This window comes from Bemisia tabaci, chromosome 1 (assembly GCF_918797505.1).
Source record: "Bemisia tabaci chromosome 1, PGI_BMITA_v3".
NCBI lineage: Eukaryota > Metazoa > Arthropoda > Insecta > Hemiptera > Aleyrodidae > Bemisia > Bemisia tabaci.
Genome location: NC_092793.1, coordinates 43,795,841 through 43,814,791, shown reverse-complemented (window position 1 = coordinate 43,814,791; position 18,951 = coordinate 43,795,841). Strand labels below are relative to the sequence as shown.

General features: G+C 40.2%; 1 protein-coding gene across 8 annotated transcripts in view; it reads left to right on the top strand.

The window, feature by feature from the left end:
* The window catches only part of Alk (Anaplastic lymphoma kinase), a 374,422-nt gene that overhangs the window by 179,307 nt on the left and 176,164 nt on the right, over window positions 1–18,951 (top strand). For all 8 annotated transcript variants that reach the window (XM_072301305.1, XM_072301308.1, XM_072301306.1 and 5 more), the window contains 3 exons: window positions 1,304–1,360; window positions 6,890–6,937; window positions 7,671–7,830. In XM_072301305.1, coding sequence (XP_072157406.1) covers window positions 1,304–1,360; window positions 6,890–6,937; window positions 7,671–7,830 — 265 coding nt within the window. The remainder of the gene's footprint in view (window positions 1–1,303; window positions 1,361–6,889; window positions 6,938–7,670; window positions 7,831–18,951) is intronic.

The window sequence follows — 18,951 nt, the reverse complement described above, 5'->3', positions numbered from 1 at the left end:
AATAATTACAAAAATTAAAAAAATGGCCAAAACGTGGCAACAGTGGAGTCAAATTAAAATTTCTTCTGCACAAGTCGATAGAGCAAAATTTTCTGCGTTTTTTGCGGGGCGCAGGCGCAACGGCCACAGGCATCACACAGGATGTTGCCCAATCAGTTACGAGGGCGGCCATAACTGTTTTAAAAATGTTTCAAGCGTGCCGGAGTAGTGGCGCCAGTGCAGCTGGTTTTTAGACTAGGTATTTTGTTTAGACTCTAACGAATCTGTTCTAATAGACCATCTCTAGGCTGAACTCTCCCCCTTAGTTTCATTTTATATAACATAACTAGATTTTCATTTTGAAACTCTTCAAAGGTTTTTGCATTTTCTATTCCTGTAGAGTAGTCTGGATCCAGTGCTAGTCTAATATCATATTTGATTTTTAATTAGTAAGTACTTTCACATATGCGCAGCCTTTACTCGCTCTAAAATTTCGTTTAAAAGGGTCTGTTTTTCGTAAAAGACACAGCCAATTGAATAAAATATTTAAGGGTAATTTTACTCGAGAATCGCACGTTGGACACACCAAAAAAGTCTGTAATCCACTCCTTAGCGTACAATCTGCCTGGTTTGTAACAATTCAACTGTTCAAATTTTCCGCACATGCGGGCAGTTTCTCGTGGTGGCCGGCAGTCAGGTTTGCCCGGAAAGGAACTAAACCTATCAAACAATCTCACGGATTGTTATAAACTCTCCTTACGTAAGATTTCAATTGATTAAAAGCTTTTATGTTTTTGAAAAATAATAAAAAAAGGAAACAAACTCTTGAAAACGATTGAAATCATAGGTACAATATACATATAAAGTGAGTGAAATCGTTTGTTTACTCACGATCAGATTGGTTTTCCTGACCCTTTGTCTGCAAACCTGGTCGGCAATGACTGAGAAAACCTGCCCGCAAACGCGGGAAACTTTAAAAAACGTGTCACATAAACTACGCAGATTGGGCACAAAGGAATGCATTTCAGACTTTTTTTTCGTGCCCAACGTGGATTTAGTGCATTTGTACCATGAAAGAGTGTTTTTATTTGGATGTATCTCTAGTGTGCAACAGACTCATTGAGAGAGACATTTCATGTCGATCTGAAGAAAAGATTTCAGGAGATGTTTCTGTGGCCAGCCAAATGTATAGGTTCATCTTCTGCTAATTTTTGGTCCTAGATTTGTTGTAGGTACCACGGTTCAAGTTTACTTTGCAAGTAGCAGAATTATTTCCTCGAAATGTATGCTCAAAATCAGTTACATTTATTCTGTTTTATTTTAGGAGTTACCGAGAAAGATCTGAACGGCTACAACTATGAAAAAGCAGGCTCTATTAAAGGTATTAATTTTCAAATTTGAATTTTTTTCAAGAAATTTTTTCCAAGTCATTGGGTACACTTCCGTATTGTTTAGGAATTTTCTGTTCTTAGCACTATAAATCATAATATCTTGGCTCAATATTATGCTAACTGTGCTGCATTCATAGATAATGGAAACCTCTTAAACTGGTTTTGAATGAGAGTGCTCAGTATAAATGATGATAATGATGTGTTAAATACTTTCTAATATCTCGCATCAGAGTTGATTTCCTATGGTGTGAATTGTTCTCCATGTAACATTTTGAAGAGAAAACATGTTATTTTTTCCTCTAGCTCACGCCTAGTGGAGGGGCCAATGCAGGGCACTGTATCTCTCACCAGATTACTTAAGCCAGAAGTTCCAAAAAATGTCACCAAATCGTTCTTTAAGATTCCTTTTGAGAAAACTCTTACCTTTAAGTCAGATTCATCTACTCGTGTAAAATAAATTTTCTTTTTGAAGAGTGCAACACTGCTTCTTTCGTATGGTTAATCTTCAATGATATATGATTAAACTGAAAGCACGAAGGTTGTACGGAAAGTCCCGAACGTTTTAAATTTTCTCAGCAACAATTGATGCTAGAAAAAATCCGACTAAATTGTTGAATGCGTGATACTTTCAGCTATACCTACTTGGATATATAGTTTTGGCGCGTTGGTATAAGTAGTATATCGCCTTTGCGATCGTCTTGACCCCCTACTCGATACAATAACCGAGTCCCTTAGTTCCTTACCGGAAAGTGACCGGCGCGAACGTCTTCGGTTTTCCAAAGCGTGTAAAAAGTTTACTAAACCGTCAGTAATTATGATTACAATTTTTTTGTTATTCTGGGGTTTTCTTGTTTATGTGCAATGAATGCCGAGAGTCTACGTTACTTGGTTTTTTATTTAAAAAAAAAAACCTAAGACTGCTCCGCGCTAATTTAAAATATGCATTTATAAGCAAAAGCAAACGAAGTAATTCGAGGATGGCTGAGGAGTTCAGCACTCTTCGAATGAGAATTTCACTCCTTCGTTTTGTTCAAAACGTTGATTTGACAGATTTCTACACCCCTGTTATGCTTTTTCAAAATTTAGTACCACTGCTCTGATAGCCAGGGCCAGCCAGGGCAGCCGTAAGTGCAATCTGTGATGAGCCTCGAGACTCATTAGACCATTTGCTAAACAGCGCTCATACAGGAATCCACGTACCCCTTCCCCACGCTCCAAACCACTGCATCGGCGTCTTGAGAAGAAACAATAGCCCGGGTTGCGGCCCTATTACCTAAGCTTGATTAACCATTTCACCGTCACGCTAGGATTCATCCAAATTTCCAAAAAAATTGTTTCGCGTGTATTCAGCAATTTTTTCCTTACTCTCCGTTAAAACACGAATGAAAAGAGGCCTCATTCATAAAAATCGGCCGAATAGAAGAGAAGTTACAGTATTCGAAATCCGAAGAAATCAACAAAACCTCGACATCTCGATACAAAAAATAAAATGAAGGGGGAAAAAAGAAATGAATAAATTATATAATTAAATATAATTGACCTCAGAATTTGACAAGCAATTCAATTATATAACGGAGAAAAAATTGGGGGTACTTTCAAAAATTCGACTCTTGCAAGGGGCTTCCTTGTAATAATTTTCACCTGAAGAAAAGGGTCGAATAGCAGCTGTACTCCATACAATACACGGTGTGCCTGAACGAGTTAAACATTTTTTACGTGTCCAAATCGGAAATTCTTTATATTTTTTAACTACAGCGTCTCTTGAGTCGTTTAAGCCGAAACAAGAAGAAGAAAAAAATTCCGTCGAGATTCCGGAAAATAAAGACGCTTTAAAAGTATTCTGGGGCTATAATAGCTAAATCACCGGTAAGAAATCCCGTTATATTATTAAGAAAGAATTAACTCCGTAGTTAAATGCCTTATTTTCTTAAATACGATTATTTTAAGCGCTCAAATATTTATACCACCAATTTTAGCCATGAGGTGATTTCCTGAGAGCAGATAATATCACGCATTTCTCATAGAACCTCTCAAAAATGGCTTGCTTTTTGGGCAGCCGATTCGGCCATCGAACCGGGTTTTAAATGGAAGCCGATAATAACCCAAAGCTCTCTAAGAAAAATTTTGAGATGAGTATAGGAACGGTTTGTAAATTACGAGGAGAGGCGGGCAAAGCGGCTAAAATCTAATTTTTGTCCTTTTCCTGTTATAAATTGATGTTGCCGCGGATTTCTGACTGTGTCCACAAATGGTTTCTGTTCAACATATCGATACATAAGTAATTTTACATGTAGATTCTAATTTTCATGTCAGGAAGCCGACATATTTTGATTTTTTCGATTTTATACGGAAAATTGAAGGTTTTTCAGGATTGAATTTACTTATTATTGTTTCATGAAAAATAAATGCACCTAAAATGACTATAGCATACCTATTGACTTTTACATATGTGCACTCACGAAATTGATTTGTAAATTTAACGAGTGGGTACGTCGACCTGGTATATAAGGTTTCTGCGATTTTTTACGGCAAATCCGTAGATTTTCGGGATGTAGATTGCTTACTTTCAATTATTCATGAATGAATAAAGCATGGACATGGTTGAACTTATTTGCATTGAAAGACGTTTAAAATAACGAAATCAAGACATATTTAATGCAATTGCATTTATATCGAGTTAATTTCTTTTGAATATAACGGGATTTATACTACCGGTGATTTGGGTATTTTAGCCCCATACCTTTAAATCGACTTTATCTTTCAGGAGTTCGACAGAATTTTTCCTTTCTTCGCTTAAATTATTCCGTAGCATTTTTCTTCAAGAATCTGATAAGACTTTATTTGAGGCCGATCAAAAAACTTAAACTCGTTCGAATGGCATTTCTACATTCACAATACCTATACACGGTCTCGTCAAGGTGCGTCGTTGACCTCGCGGTGTGGATCGTGAATTCTGTGCTGCTTGCCCATTTTGAAATCTCTGTAAATGAAAGCTAATGGGGTTGATATATGCGAGTTAATGACGCGCCTTATCAACACATTGTGGTGGAGTTCACTGCTTGTTTTAAATTTGAATCAGCAAAACGTCTAGGCGATCAAATTTCCTGCGCTGGCGCCGACAGCGTGTTTCCCACTACGTCCAGGCCCAAGCGCGCGATAACTTTGATAAATCTCGACGTAAAAATAATATTGTATTGTAGAGAAGCAACAGATATTGATCCTCGCTCTTAAAAGTTATACCTACCTACTTTTTCACACAATCACCCTGAAGCTTCAAACATTTCTTGAGTGGTGTCATGAGCTCATGGATCTCTGCTTCGGAAAACTATGCTGGTTGGTTTTTGAACCTTTTATTTAATGACCCCTTACACTTCTTCGTCAGTCTGCATTTGCCAAGTGCACCAAGTGATTTATTCAATTTTGGGAATGTAGATGATCATCTAGGAGAGCCAAGTCCAGGCTTTAGAGATGGTCCAGAACTTTCCAAGAAAAAGCCTCTTCTAAAAGTATAAGTACCTGGTTGTTAGTTGAGCTACGACATGTGGGTGGGTAGGTATTATCTTGCAGTTACCAAACCCTTATTTAAGAAACTCCGCCAACTATTTTGGATTGCTAAGCAAAGCGTTTTTAAAACTGTTGAAAAAATGCTGTAAAAATAACGGGCAAAGGTAGGTTCAGGTATCATACGTTTTATTCGAAGAAGCTCAATTCGCGGCCCGCTACTGGGGTGGCTTTTAAAAAGAGTGATCATATCGATCTAGAGAGATTCATTAACAGGTAACCAGGAAAATAAGTTACATAATGTAGTCGGTGCCCTATACATATACAGGGTGGCCCAGACCTACCGTACCAGGATTTTTTTCGGTTATTTTAGGTCGTACATAGTCCAGGACCACGGGATCGAATGGGGAATCAACCCTAAGGAATCCGAATTTCTTGGTCCGAGAGTCCCCCCGGCTCCCCTTGGGGAAGGGTAAAAGGGGGGTCCGTACTTCAAAAGTCAAGGTAAAGGTTAAAACTTTGAAATTTTTAAATCTGAATCAGAGAGTGCGGAATTTCTTAAGTTACATCGACACCAAGAAATCCAAAATACTGACCCCTAAAGGTCAAATAGGGACAGAGCCCCCTTTGTAAACATGCAATGTTATAGAGACCCGGAAAAAAGAAGTTTTCATGGGTAAAAGACCCCAAGAATCTGAAATTGAGGGTCTCGTTGTCCAGAGAGTCTTCTCTAATGTCGCTCAAGGGGGACCCTGAATTTGTTAATTTGACGGGGGGGGGGGGGGATTTCCCCTGAGCCCCATCAGAGAAGATTCTTGGTCCAACGGGACCCTCCAATTCGGATTCCTTGGGGTCTATTCACCCAGAAAACTTCTTTTTCCCGAATCTCTACGTCAATTTCGCGAACTTGCATTTTATGAAAGGGAACTCTGACCCCCACCTTTAGGGGTCAGTATTTTGGAGACAGATGGGGCGATCTTGGATTTCTTGGTGTCGATGTAAGTTAAAAAATTCCGTACTCTCTGATTCAGATTAAATAATTTCAAAATGTTGGCCTTTACCTTGACTTTTGAAGTACGGACCCCCCTTTTACCCTCCTCCAAGGGGAGCCGGGGGGACTCTCGGACCAAGAAATTCGGAATCCTTAGGGTTGATTCTCTATTCGATCCCGCGGTCCCAGATCTCGCACGACCTAAACTTACCGATAAAAGAACCCTGGTACGGTAAGTCTGGGCGACCCTTTGGATCAGGAAAAAAATCAGGTAGTAATCAGCGTCAATTGTTTACTTATAAGAAAAAAGTTAGCTGAATGGATCCGTCTCTGATCCTTAGTTATGCGCGCTTGGAAGCAGCAGGAAACGCGCAGATGAGGGAGCGGAAAAATTGATCTCCTGTGCGTCCTGTTGCCTCAGATTTAATAAACTTTACAGCTCTAGTTGAAGCTGAGTGTGAGAGTATCACGCATTCGACGGTCTAATTTCATTTTGCGTGGCATCAATAGTTGGAGGAAAACTCAAAATGCGCCAGACTTTCCGAACAACAATTGTATAAGAACGTCTCCAAAGTTTAGAAAAATATTACGGCAAATGTATACCTATTATATCTGAAGAATGGTCACTTTTTCATGTTGTGTAGCATTTTTAAATTCCATTTTCAAGTATCGTTTTTACCGTAACGTAACAAACAATGTGGCACAGTTGCCATGTTTAGCAGACGACAAGCAGGAGGAGTCAGTATTTCATTTAATGTCGTATTTGTGAAGAATTTTAACGAAGTTATAAATCAATACTTTTTCTGCCAAAGCTAAGAAAAAAGATTTGTTTTCATACCTTCAGAGTGCTGTATAAAAACTTGCTAATAATTTATTAGGTACTATTATTTTTAATGTGTTGCAAATACCAATGATTCCTATTAGGTATCATTAAAGTAACAGTTACACTACAATACAATGCAAATAATTACGTTGGTCTGTAAAAATCAAGTTTATACATCGAGCCTTTTCTCTCTCTTTCTTACAGGATTGTTGAAAACTGAAAATACACATGATGATTTTGTGAACAAAACTTGTGAGTACCTACTAATTTCATTATCTCCAATACTAATTCTACCTCACAAGATCTATCAAAATGTCAGATTAAGTTGTACAGTAACCAAAAACTACAAGGTTGTCATAGCATTGTCGTTTTTCAAAATATTGCGCATAGTTTTTAATGGTTTTTGGGCTAAATAATGTCCACCTATTGCCAGGCAGTGATCTTGTATAATTATCTGTACAGTCAATTTGATTTCCTTTTTTTCCTTCGGACACACCTTGATGTCTCTTGTGAATTGAAAACGTGTTCTTTGACAAAATTCTTCTTCTCTCTTAGCTAAAACAGTAAGTAATTTACAACACGAAAACATGGGAAAAACACCCTAAACTAGCCTGCTAAGTATGTAAACTCACGTATATCACAATTCTGCATTTAGGTAATTGTGGTGCAGGAATCGTGTGACTTTGTCAGGTGTCTATGATAATGGCAGCCATTGTGAGACAACCAGATAATCACGTATCGTCTTTTTTTATTTTTTCAAGTTACTTTTGTCCTAGAAACGCATTGAAAAATAGTTACGGCCTCTTTTTGGTTTAAAAAAAAAAATGTTCGTTAAAAACTGGTAGGAACTCTATAGATAACATTCTATTTTTCACTTAAATAAAAAATACAGCTTTGTCACTTTTTGAACAGATGAGATGATCATGATCTCAATTGATAGCTTGTAATCTGATTCTGATTAAATTATTTTGAATTTTTCCTTTAGTTTATGTGTTCTCATCATGCGGTGCTAAGGGGCGGTTTGGTCCTACAACCTCTGGATGCTCTGAAGCGTATAACAAAACCAGTGTCAAAGTTGCAGTCATGGATACTGAGACATTAAAAGGTGTTCAGAGGTGGACAGTTCCGGAATCTGGATTTTATACGTAAGTAGGTAAAACTCACCTATAGCCAAACGAGACCTATCATCAGCGAGCTGGGTGTTTGAGACTCTGTGAGTCTTCAAATGAGTTGTTATAGTTGTTGGCTTCTTTTAATCTTACGAGGGTGTCTATTGGCGGATTCCAGTAATAAAGCACCTGTCCGTTGTCGGTGTCAGTGGTCAGTGGTTATTCTGATGGTAAGCTGAGTCAGTATGACGTCAGACTCAGACTGACACATAGGTACTGACAAAAGGTTGGACAGGATAGAAAATCTGGTGTCCGGCCCGTGCAGGTTTACATCAAGTCAGATTAGTCCAGTCAATAGAGCACAAATAGGGGCTAAGTAGAGACAATTTCTGAGGAAACTTTCTGATATACTATTCTTATGTATTTTTCATCGCTGAATCCGAATTTCACATTTGCGAACAAATCTGAGGCGAGCCAAAGCCGCCATCTTGAAAAAATGGCCGAAATTTGCGTTTTTCGGCCGAAAAACCGAAATAACTCGTATATTATTGAAATTACGGCAAAAGTAGTTATTTTCTCAGTGGCGTGCGGTCCGGATAAGCAAGGCAAGCACTGCTTGCCCAAAGATTTCAAGAGAAAGAAGAAAATTACACCTAATACATGTTTTACATTTTAGCAAATATAATTTATAAGGTGTTCAGTAAGTAAATTGCATTAAAAACAGAAAGAGAAAGAGACAGAAATACGTATAGAGCCACGAAAGTAGGAAAGCGGCAGAGAGGATGGAGGTGGCGCAGCGCGCTGCGCGGCCTGAACACGGGCCAACTCATGCGCTGGAGAGTCGCTTGCGATCAGCTGAGCGAAGCGCCACTGCTCAGCGGCGGAATCAAGGCAGGCGGGGAGTGCGGTACGTTCCGAGTCCGAGCCCTTCGCTGCGCGATCGCAGCTCGCTTCTCTTGGCCATCTCCTGGCCCGTCACCGCAGCGCGCTGCTTCTGCCTCATAGAGTACAATAGAGTCGCAAAGTACTGGAGCGGCGATGAAGCCAATCCATGAACAGGCGTTTCCGAGCCGCGTGTGCTCCGAAAATAGTGAACCATTTGCGAACCCAACGGCATTTTGTAACACGGCGGCTTATGGAGAAATCAAGAACTGCTTGTGTTTTTTAGGTATTTCATAATTCAATCAGCATTAATTTTTGCAAATTTTGCTATTTAAAGGTAGTCAAAGCCATAATGAATCCATTGATGTATATTACTCCTGGATAATATTCATATTGGGATTTAATTTCTGACTTATACCAAGTGTGAACCAACCGGCATTTCTTATCACGGCGGCTTACGGGAAAAGCAACGACTGTCCGTGTTTTTTCGACATTTTTTAATTTCATCGATATTAATTTGTGCAAATTTTGCTATAATTAGATAGTCAAAGTCATAATGAATCCATTGATGTATATTACTCCTGGATAAAATTCATATAGGAATTTAATTTCTGACTTATACCAAGTGTGAACCGGCATTTCTTATCACGGCGGCTTACGGGAAAAGCAACGACTGTCCGTGTTTTTTCGACATTTTTTAATTTCATCGATATTAATTTGTGCAAATTTTGCTATAATTAGATAGTCAAAGTCATAATGAATCCATTGATGTATATTACTCCTGGATAAAATTCATATAGGAATTTAATTTCTGACTTATACCAAGTGTGAACCAACCGGCATTTTTTTACACGGTGGCTTATGGAGAAATCAGCGACTGCTTGTGTTTTTTCGACTTTTTTTAATTCCATCGGTATTAATTTGTGCAAATTTTGCTTGAAATAGATATTCAAAGCCATAATGAATCCATTAATGTATGTTACTCCGATATAATATTCATATATGGACTCAATTTCAGACTTATTACCGGCCTACTTATTTTAGCTGGTTCAGTGTGTGTCTAGCCGACGAACGGAGCCGAGTCGGGACTGTCGGGAGTGGGTAGAGTCCCTTTATACTGAGAGTCAAGACAATTTGAATCCATTTCTGATTGGTTCCCGTATTTTAGGCCTCCACAGTGTCACAAACGGGAATAAAGATTACATTTTCACCAATTGCAAAGATTATAATCTGGAATGGACCAGGGAATTACGGGTTCGGCAAGGAACAAACGGAATGAGAGGAGGAACGGAGAAAGGCATTTGAGAATGGGCCGATCAAAGATTACGAAAAACGTTCAATTTCTGTAATCTTTATTCCCGTTTGTGACATCCATGAGCTGAATTGTCTTGACTCTCAGTATAAAGGGACTCTAGGAGTGGGGAGCGCTGAGCGCGAGTCTCTGCGTATGCGTCATCGCTAGTCGCCGCACACTAGTCTCCGGAGAACTGGACAAAACAGCCTCGAAAAGTGACTTCATCGGCGATCCAGTACTTTGCGACTCTATTGTACTCTATGTTCTGCCTCCGATGCGCTATCTTGTTCCCTCTTTCCGTCGCGGTCGTAATTGCTCCTCCGGAGCAAATGCCCTTAAATTCTATAAAATGTCGCTCACTTGGATCAATTGGTGATGAATTAGAAAAATTTCACAATCATGTTTTAAACGCAGAAAGCTGTTTTTTTGGGGGAATTTTAAGTAACTCAAAAAATTCTAAATGTCATAGAATAAAGACTATGATACCTCAAATAAGTGGCATGGCAAAATTAGGATTTAAGAGCATGGAGCCGTCCTCCACTGCTCAATAACATTCGAAACAAGTTGAGTAAACGAAATCATAAGTAAGAGAGAAAGAAATGAAACCACAGTTTTTCAAGACGTTCCATCAGATTTCATCCGCAAAACAGAGCAAATAGAGTAAAATTTTAAGAATTTTCTAGGGAGGCTCCCTGAGGAGGGGAAAGAGGCTACGTTAAACCACCCCCCCCCCCCCCCTGGATGGCGAACGCTAGAGCTTGCCCTATCACCAAACCCACCGCACGCCACTGTATTTTCTAAATTAAAGTACATAAAATTTCCATTAAAAAAAGTCCAAGATGATTAAGATCGGATGATAACAAATGCCGTTACAGCGTTGCAAAGTTTCAGGCAAGTATTGAGGTTGAGCAATTTTCGTAACATTCCCTGCAAAAAGAGAGCTTTCAAGGTAATTAATCATTAAATCGTAATAAGTGTAAGTATGAATTATAAAAGGAGTGCAATTTTGAGTTCTTGACTTTCAAGAACGGCAGTGGATAAGGAGGGGGGAGGGGGGGTCCGGTATGAGCGCAGCTGCAGGGCCCTCCGTTCCTCCCCCATTTTCATGGCCCGGGTGCGCCCGGTCGGCCTTCGTTCCCCGGTTATCAGTTTTTCTGTCCTCCACAGGCACCTTTTCCGGAGGAAAAAAACTTGATGTGCCTACGTATAGGTATAATTGCTGATAACAACAATAGCTGCCACCAAGCCAAAGAGACAGGCACTGCTAGCTTGTCAAAAATATAATAGTGGGTCTAAATTTTGAGTCCGTTAAGTTTAAGCGCGCCGACCGCTGTAATCCAATCAGCAGTATGAGGAGTTTAATTTGAGTTGAAAACGATGTTGTTCCAATAAACCCTCTCTTATTATTTCGGAGTTATTAAAAAATCAGATGAGGAGCTTCAAAATTTTTAGTCGCACGAACTTCCACCCTATCCACTCTCGATATTTACCGCAGCAGATGTCATGCGTAAAGTCACTATGTTCACATTTTATAATGCATTTACACCATGTCATGGTTCCCCCTTCGCCTCATTGCCTCTTGTTCCATCCTCGTCAATCTCTTCCTTTCACTGCATGTCATAGTCATTGTCCGAACATTCAGCGTCTTCTGGATCATCTACGTCATCCCCTTCTTCTTCCATTAAAAGTGCGTCATATTGACTATTTTCGCACGAGCCATGGCAATACTCGCATATAAGACTGCAATGAAGGCCTTCCTTCCAAAATTGATCATCCATTGCTATGTACTTGAGGATAGGAGCATGAAATGTGGCAGCATCCTCTGAAGATGAAAGACAAGCGAGATTTTGTACATCGTAGAAAATAGTCCGTACATAGCTTTCATACCTAAATTCAGCCAATTTTTTTTTTCTACTCACCCTTGTAGCCAAACGATCTGAGTAAAAATTATTTTCCTACTTTACAAATTTCTTCTTGCTTTAAGGCTGATTTTCTAAGCATCTGAGTTGGCTGAGCGGTTCTCCAGGGTTGCTAAAAACTTAACTTTGGCTGGTCTGAAGAGTGGTGATATTGTGTCACACCCACTAATGGCATGAATGAACAGTACGTGTTCGGCTTTCACTTCATTTTGAAGGCTGCCTCTGTTGAAAAGTATTTAAAGAGTCTCACCTTTGCCGGATTTTAGAGGGAAAGCATTTTTGACGTTACGTGACTGAGCTGTAAAGAGGACAAGACGATCAATATATTTTCCTACAATGACAACAATTTCGCCCTGTTTTGCCGTTTCCAAGGCCTTTGAAACTATTTGATTGTGTCAGTGACCTCTTCTGCTTGAAATACAGACATGGTCTCAGCCCTGAAACGTTTCATGAGCCTTTGGATCAAACGGGATTTGTTTTTGCCGTTTTTCAGAAAATTTGCTCGTGATGTTACTGGGACCATACTTTCATGGAAATTTATTTCCACTGATGAAGCTTGTCCTCTTCGCCATCTTCCAGGTCTTTTCGTACTGCATCTTACAATATCCTTGGGATAGCCGCCGAAAACGATCACAGAATTAGCGGAACATACTTCGATTTTACGTAGGACACGTGGTTGTTGCATCTTGATGAAAATGCCTCATTTTGTCTCCAAATCACTCGATGGAGCAAAAAACGGACATCTATGACATAAGTAGGATTCTTGTCGTCAATTTTATCTACACACAGTGTAAATGTAAAAAACATATCATAAAATGTGGAATTCGCATGCCGTCTGCTAAGTTCAACAAAAGGGTAAAGGGTGAGAGTACGACAAAAAATGTTGAGGTTCCTAATCTGATTTTTTATTAGCAGTTATGCCCCGAAATAATAAGAGAGGTTTCATTGGAATAACATCGTTTACAGCTCAAATTAAACTTCTAACCCGGAGAACGAAGGCCGACCGGGCGCACCCGGGCCATGAAAATGGGGGAGGAACGGAGGACCCTGCAGCTGCGCTCATACCGGACCCCCCCTCCCCCCTCCTTATCCACTGCCGTTCTTGAAAGTCAAGAACTCAAAATTGCACTCCTTTTATAATTCATACTTACACTTATTACGATTTAATGATTAATTACCTTGAAAGCTCTCTTTTTGCAGGGAATGTTACGAAAATTGCTCAACCTCAATACTTGCCTGAAACTTTGCAACGCTGTAACGGCATTTGTTATCATCCGATCTTAATCATCTTGGACTTTTTTTAATGGAAATTTTATGTACTTTAATTTAGAAAATAACTACTTTTGCCGTAATTTCAATAATATACGAGTTATTTCGGTTTTTCGGCCGAAAAACGCAAATTTCGGCCATTTTTTCAAGATGGCGGCTTTGGCTCGCCTCAGATTTGTTCGCAAATGTGAAATTCGGATTCAGCGATGAAAAATACATAAGAATAGTATATCAGAAAGTTTCCTCAGAAATTGTCTCTACTTTACCCCCTATCGACTGGACTAGATGGAGTGATCAACCTGCTGATGTGACTCTGAGATTCATTCAATGTAAAGCAGTGACATGTAGTGTCTGTCGGGTGGGAATCAGGGACTAATAACTTCATAAATAGGTAAATCCAAGTTTTCCTCTTTTCCAACCATTTTAATGTATTTAGAATTACTTGTACAAACGACGTTGTTTCAATAAAATGACGAGTTTTGAAGGTCAACTGAAAGTCATTATATCGGGCTCTCTCTGTAAAAATATGTTAAAGGCGAATAATTTTAGATTTTAAAGTTTCATTTTTTTACACATCATTGTATTACAGCTGATAGCAAGCTCAAAATTCGTGCCGAAAATTTCCTCTCCCGTGCGACGCACCGCGCAGGCCCACTGATCGCTCCCTGCAGCGATAGTCTCCCTCTCCCTCCCAGCGCGGTGCCGCGCACTATGGTATTTGACCAAAAAATCTGGTCAAAACCTCAATTTTAATTATTTTTCTTTTCGGAAAACTAGTAGGTATATAATATTCTGAACTTACACTGTTTTATACCCTAGAAAACAAGTATGGGCCATTTTCGAAAGGCTCAATGTCCCGCAAAAAGCCTTAAATGTGCCTTTCAGCATAATTCCATGGTGCCAAGAGTCACTTTGAAGCCCCATCTGACGGCCGCATGGACTCTCTGTCTGAAGAAGTAAAACATAAGAGCAAAAATAAGAGTTGTTTCCCATGGATGATGCCTGAAAAATCACAATGAGCGCATCGGCAAAGTCTGAAATGCACTCATATCTTCACAATCTGCGTAAGAAATTTGCGTGTTTTTGAGATTCCCGCTTCAAAAACGATACTACCGCACAGATGAGCATTTTGCTAGAGGAGTCGCTCCATCGTCGGCAATATTCATCATAGCCGACGCTCCCGCAGTTTCGCGCGTAATTCGAGGAAAGTTCAAGGTCAATCAAGGTAGGCGATGAAAATATGAACGTAAACACGCCGATTGTTACCTGGTCTTATACTGGGCAGGTGTTATCTCGTTCCATCACACGTGTTTCGGCGAATTGGCGTCGGTCATGATGAATATTGCCGACAATGGAACGACTCCTCCGACAAAATGTTCACCTGTGTTGTAGTATCGTTTTTGAAGCGGGAAGCTAAAAAAACACGAATTTCTTTCGCAGATTGTGAAGTTGTGAGTGCATTTCAGACATTGCCGATGCGCTCATCGTGATTTTTGAGGCATTATCTGTAAGAGACAACTCTTAGTTTTGCTCTAGCAAAAATTTGCAACAGGTCCATTAAGTGTCAGGGTCGTTTCAAATAGGCGTTCATATTTGAGACCACTATTTTTCCGAAATACTAAAAATTAAAATTCGTTGAAAACCTACGGTGTGATATTTTTTGTGGCATTCAAGACCTTAGAAATCAGCTTTAAGCAGTGGTGTCGAAAAATTGGCCTTGTGGCCTTGTGGCATGTGGTGGCCTTGTAGTCCAGACATATTAGATCAAAAATCGGCGAGTAGAAAAAAAATTTATATATAAGGTTTTATGTGTCCAAGTTATTCATTGGGGTGTCAGGGACTCCCAGCAAAAAGTCCCCAAGAATCCCCTGTACGCTCGACCCCCCGCCCCCCCCCCCAAAACCCCCAAAAAATCGACCTTTCCTCGGTTTTTCGTAAATATCTCAAAAAGAATTGGTTTTAGCGAAAATTGAGTTACTTAGTGAATGAAAGTTCATAAAATTTCCAATAAAAATGACTTCTATGAATTTTTTTGTAAAACGACTTTGAACCCCTCAAAATGGCCGCCGAAAAAACGGGAATTTACGGAAATTTCAGTTTTTCCCGAAAATGCCTATTTTTCTTGGAAACGGCTGCTCTTATGTAAAAATTAATGACGGATTCTAAAAGAGCGTTGAATTTTACATCAGAAATTATTAACATCGATCATTTTTGACTCACGGTCGATCAACGGAAATACGATATATCGATGCTCTTCCGCCCGGGCGTAACAAATCAAGTGCTGGGTAGTTAAACATTTGCGGCCGGGGTTGTAATGACACTAAAGTCATACTTTTTTCACTCGGGGGTCGTTTGTATTAGCCTTTTACTCCCTCTTACGGTCATTATCAGAGGGAGGGGAGTAGTGATTGTAGGGGGAGGGGGGGGGGGTCACCCATTACCCTTCCTCCGCTTAGCCGCGCAACGGTTTAACATACAGGAACGATAAGCATGGTCCAAGCCCGCGAAGAAGTCGATGTGAAAAGACGAGGCCACGTTTTTTGTTTTATCTTCGCATTATCGCATTTTGGAGGAATCTTAGCTGCCAAATGAATGGCAGTCTATATATAGTCAGTCTCACACACACACTACATATATATATATATATATATATATATATATATATATATATATATATATATATATATATGTGTGTGTGTGTGTGTGTGTGTGTGTGTGTGTGTGTGTGTGTGTGTGTGTGTGTGTCGCTTTTACAGCGCTCTTTGGCGCTTCACGACGCCTAATCGCCACAAAGCTCGGTCTTCCCACAGGTCATTAGGGAGTTGACAATCCCTCATCTCATTTAATACCCCCTGTCGCCAACCTCTCACTGGGCGTCTCCTACGTCGCCTCCCAGGAGGAACTCAATCAAGCATCTTTTTTGGCAGCCTCTCTTCCGTCATCCTATTGACATGACCATACCAAACAAGTTGTTTGGTCATGACGTCGAACACGATGTCATTTTCGACTTCCATTATCTGACGCACTCTATCATTACGGACCCGATCTCTCCTAGAAATTCCTGCTGACCTTCTCCAGAAATCCATCTCCGTTACTCTTAGCATATCCTGTGTCCGTTTCTTCAGCTGCCAAACTTCACATCCATTTGTTATTATACTTTTAACTACAGCGTTGTGTATCCTCCTCTTGTTATCTTTGGAAATCCGCTGATCCCAGAGGATTCCATTTAACATCGCTATAGCCTTCCTTGCTAAGGTATTCCTTTCCCTGATAGCTTGATCCGTCCTTCCATTCTGGGTCAACCGCACTCCCAAGTACTTATAATGCTCGCAGCCTTTAATATGCTGCCCATCCTCCAACTCAATGCTTTGCTGATCACCTCCAAAAGTCATCTTCTCAGATTTGGATATGCTGACTTCCAGACCCCACTTCCGATACTCTTCTACTAACTTGCGCATCATGTATTCCGCGTCATCTTGATCTTGAGCAACCACCACCTGGTCATCAGCAAAGCACAGAGTGAACAGAGTTTCAAGATCACCCAAGGGGACATCCATACCAGAACATTTCTTTTTCCATTCTTTAAGCACGCACTCGAGATAAATTTTAAATAATGTTGGCGACAAACAACATCCCTGTTTTAAGCCCTTAGTAACATAAAATCCCGCTGACAACCCTCCATGGCACTTAACTTTGGTAAAACTCCCTTTATAAAATCGCTTAACAGCGTTAATCAACCCCCCGTTAAAATTCGATTTTTCCAAGGCCTCCCAAAGTTTCACCAACGGCACACTGTCATATGCCCTCTGGAGATCCACAAAAATGAAATGCAGTTCCTGAGCTACCGCCATTTTCTTCTCAATGACCTGGACAATAACAAAGAGATGATCTATCGTAGACCTGCCAGCTCCTCTGCTTCGTGATCCTGCCATTCGTCCTCGATCTTCGCTTTCAGTATCTTCCCGTACACTTTGCTTATTGTCCCGGTCGCACTGAGAGCCCCCGGTAGTTGTTACAGTCGTTCTTCCTTCCCTTCTTTTTGTAGATGGCCTTGATCCAAGACTCCTTCCACTCCCTTGGTACCTCGTCGCCCCTGATGCATTGTTTCATCAGTTTCCTGAGGCACTCAAAGAGCTTGGCAGTCCCGTACTTGACCAACTCGACAGGAATCCCACCAGGACCCGGTGCTTTGTCATTAATTAGCTCTTTAACCGCTTTAATTATGTCACAAATGTGGATCTCCAAGTTGTTCATTCTTCCGTTGTCCGTGTTGTTGTCTCGAAACTCTGGGCGCCTTTCCGTCAAAAGATCTTTAAAATGATCCTCCAGTTTTTTAAGTGATATCGGAGAAACGATGTCGCGCTTCATGTCTCTGCGTAAACCTTTAATTAACTTCCAGCTCTCAGCACTTTTTCTCCCCCCTATAGGTAGGTGTTAATTCTAGAACAGTTGCTTTCCCAAGCTTCATTCTTTTTCCGTGTTATGAGGCTCCTAACTTTAGACTGAGCTTTCCTGTAAGCAACTTTATCTTCAGTCTTTTTAGACGACAGGAATATAAGATGTTTTTGCCTTTTAAGATTTATCTCGTCTTCAATTCCTTCATCCCACCAGTAAGGATGCTGGGATTTATTACTGGTTTTGTGAACACCTATAGTAGGGCGGATAAGCATAACAATCGTGCATCTCTGGAAGAAAGCATGAAACTTTCAGGATATCATCTTTACCTATAGAAGGTTCAATTTCGCAAGTGAGCCCAAAATTCTGAGGCCATGGGGGCCGGGGGGGCAGGGGGCCCTGATTTCGCTATGTTTTGCCGAATTTTCGCGTTGGATCATCGTGAGAACGCCGTTAACAATGTAAAATGTGATCAAAACCTGTGTAAACGTCATTAATAGGTTCTCTCAAACAGTATCCTAAAATGCTAGCACTGTCCGATCCCGGAGCACCCCTCAAAATGCCTAAAATTCAAAATGGCGCCCATAATAAGGCCTCCGGAATATCGGTATTTTCACTTGTGCATATCCTGTCATGTGAGGTATCGTTTTCCATGTAATTTTGGTCGCAGATTTCATATTTGAAGTCAAAACAACCCCCCGGTCAAAATTGGTGCCCCCAATCCAAGATGGCGTCCAGATTTGAAAGGCAGGAGGGTGCATTTTTTAAACTTTTACGCGATAAGGCAAGTGATATGTCATTTCCTATGTAATTTTGGTCGTAGATTTCATTACTGAGGTCAAAACAGTCCTCCGGTCAAAATTGGTGCCTCAAATCCAAGATGGTGGCCAAATTTGAAAGGCAGGAGGGTGCATTTTTTCAAATTTTTACGTGATAAGGCAAGTGATATGTCATTTCCTATGTAATTTTGGTCGTAGATTTCATTACTGAAGTCAAAACAGTCCTCCGGTCAAAATTGGTGCCTCAAATCCAAGATGGTGGCCAAATTTTAAAGGCAGGAGGGTGAATTTTTATGAGAAAAATAATCACGTGAGATGACAAGAGAGGTAGGTATCAATTCATACGCATTTTTAGTCAACAAAACGAATCTAAATGAAATGTTAAAAAAAAATCTTTTACACAAAAATGATACGAGATAATTAAGAGGGTGATCAGTTTGGCCGTCCACGGTAGGAATGATGTTAACAGGAGCATCTATTATGAGCTATTTTATTCATTTTTAAGCCCATGTAATTTCTCAATAAAGATAAGGACATTTCACGCGACGCACCTGCCGTACCCTCTCCAGTCAGTATAGGAGAAAATCCTAATCAACACATGCTGATTCACATTCCCAGT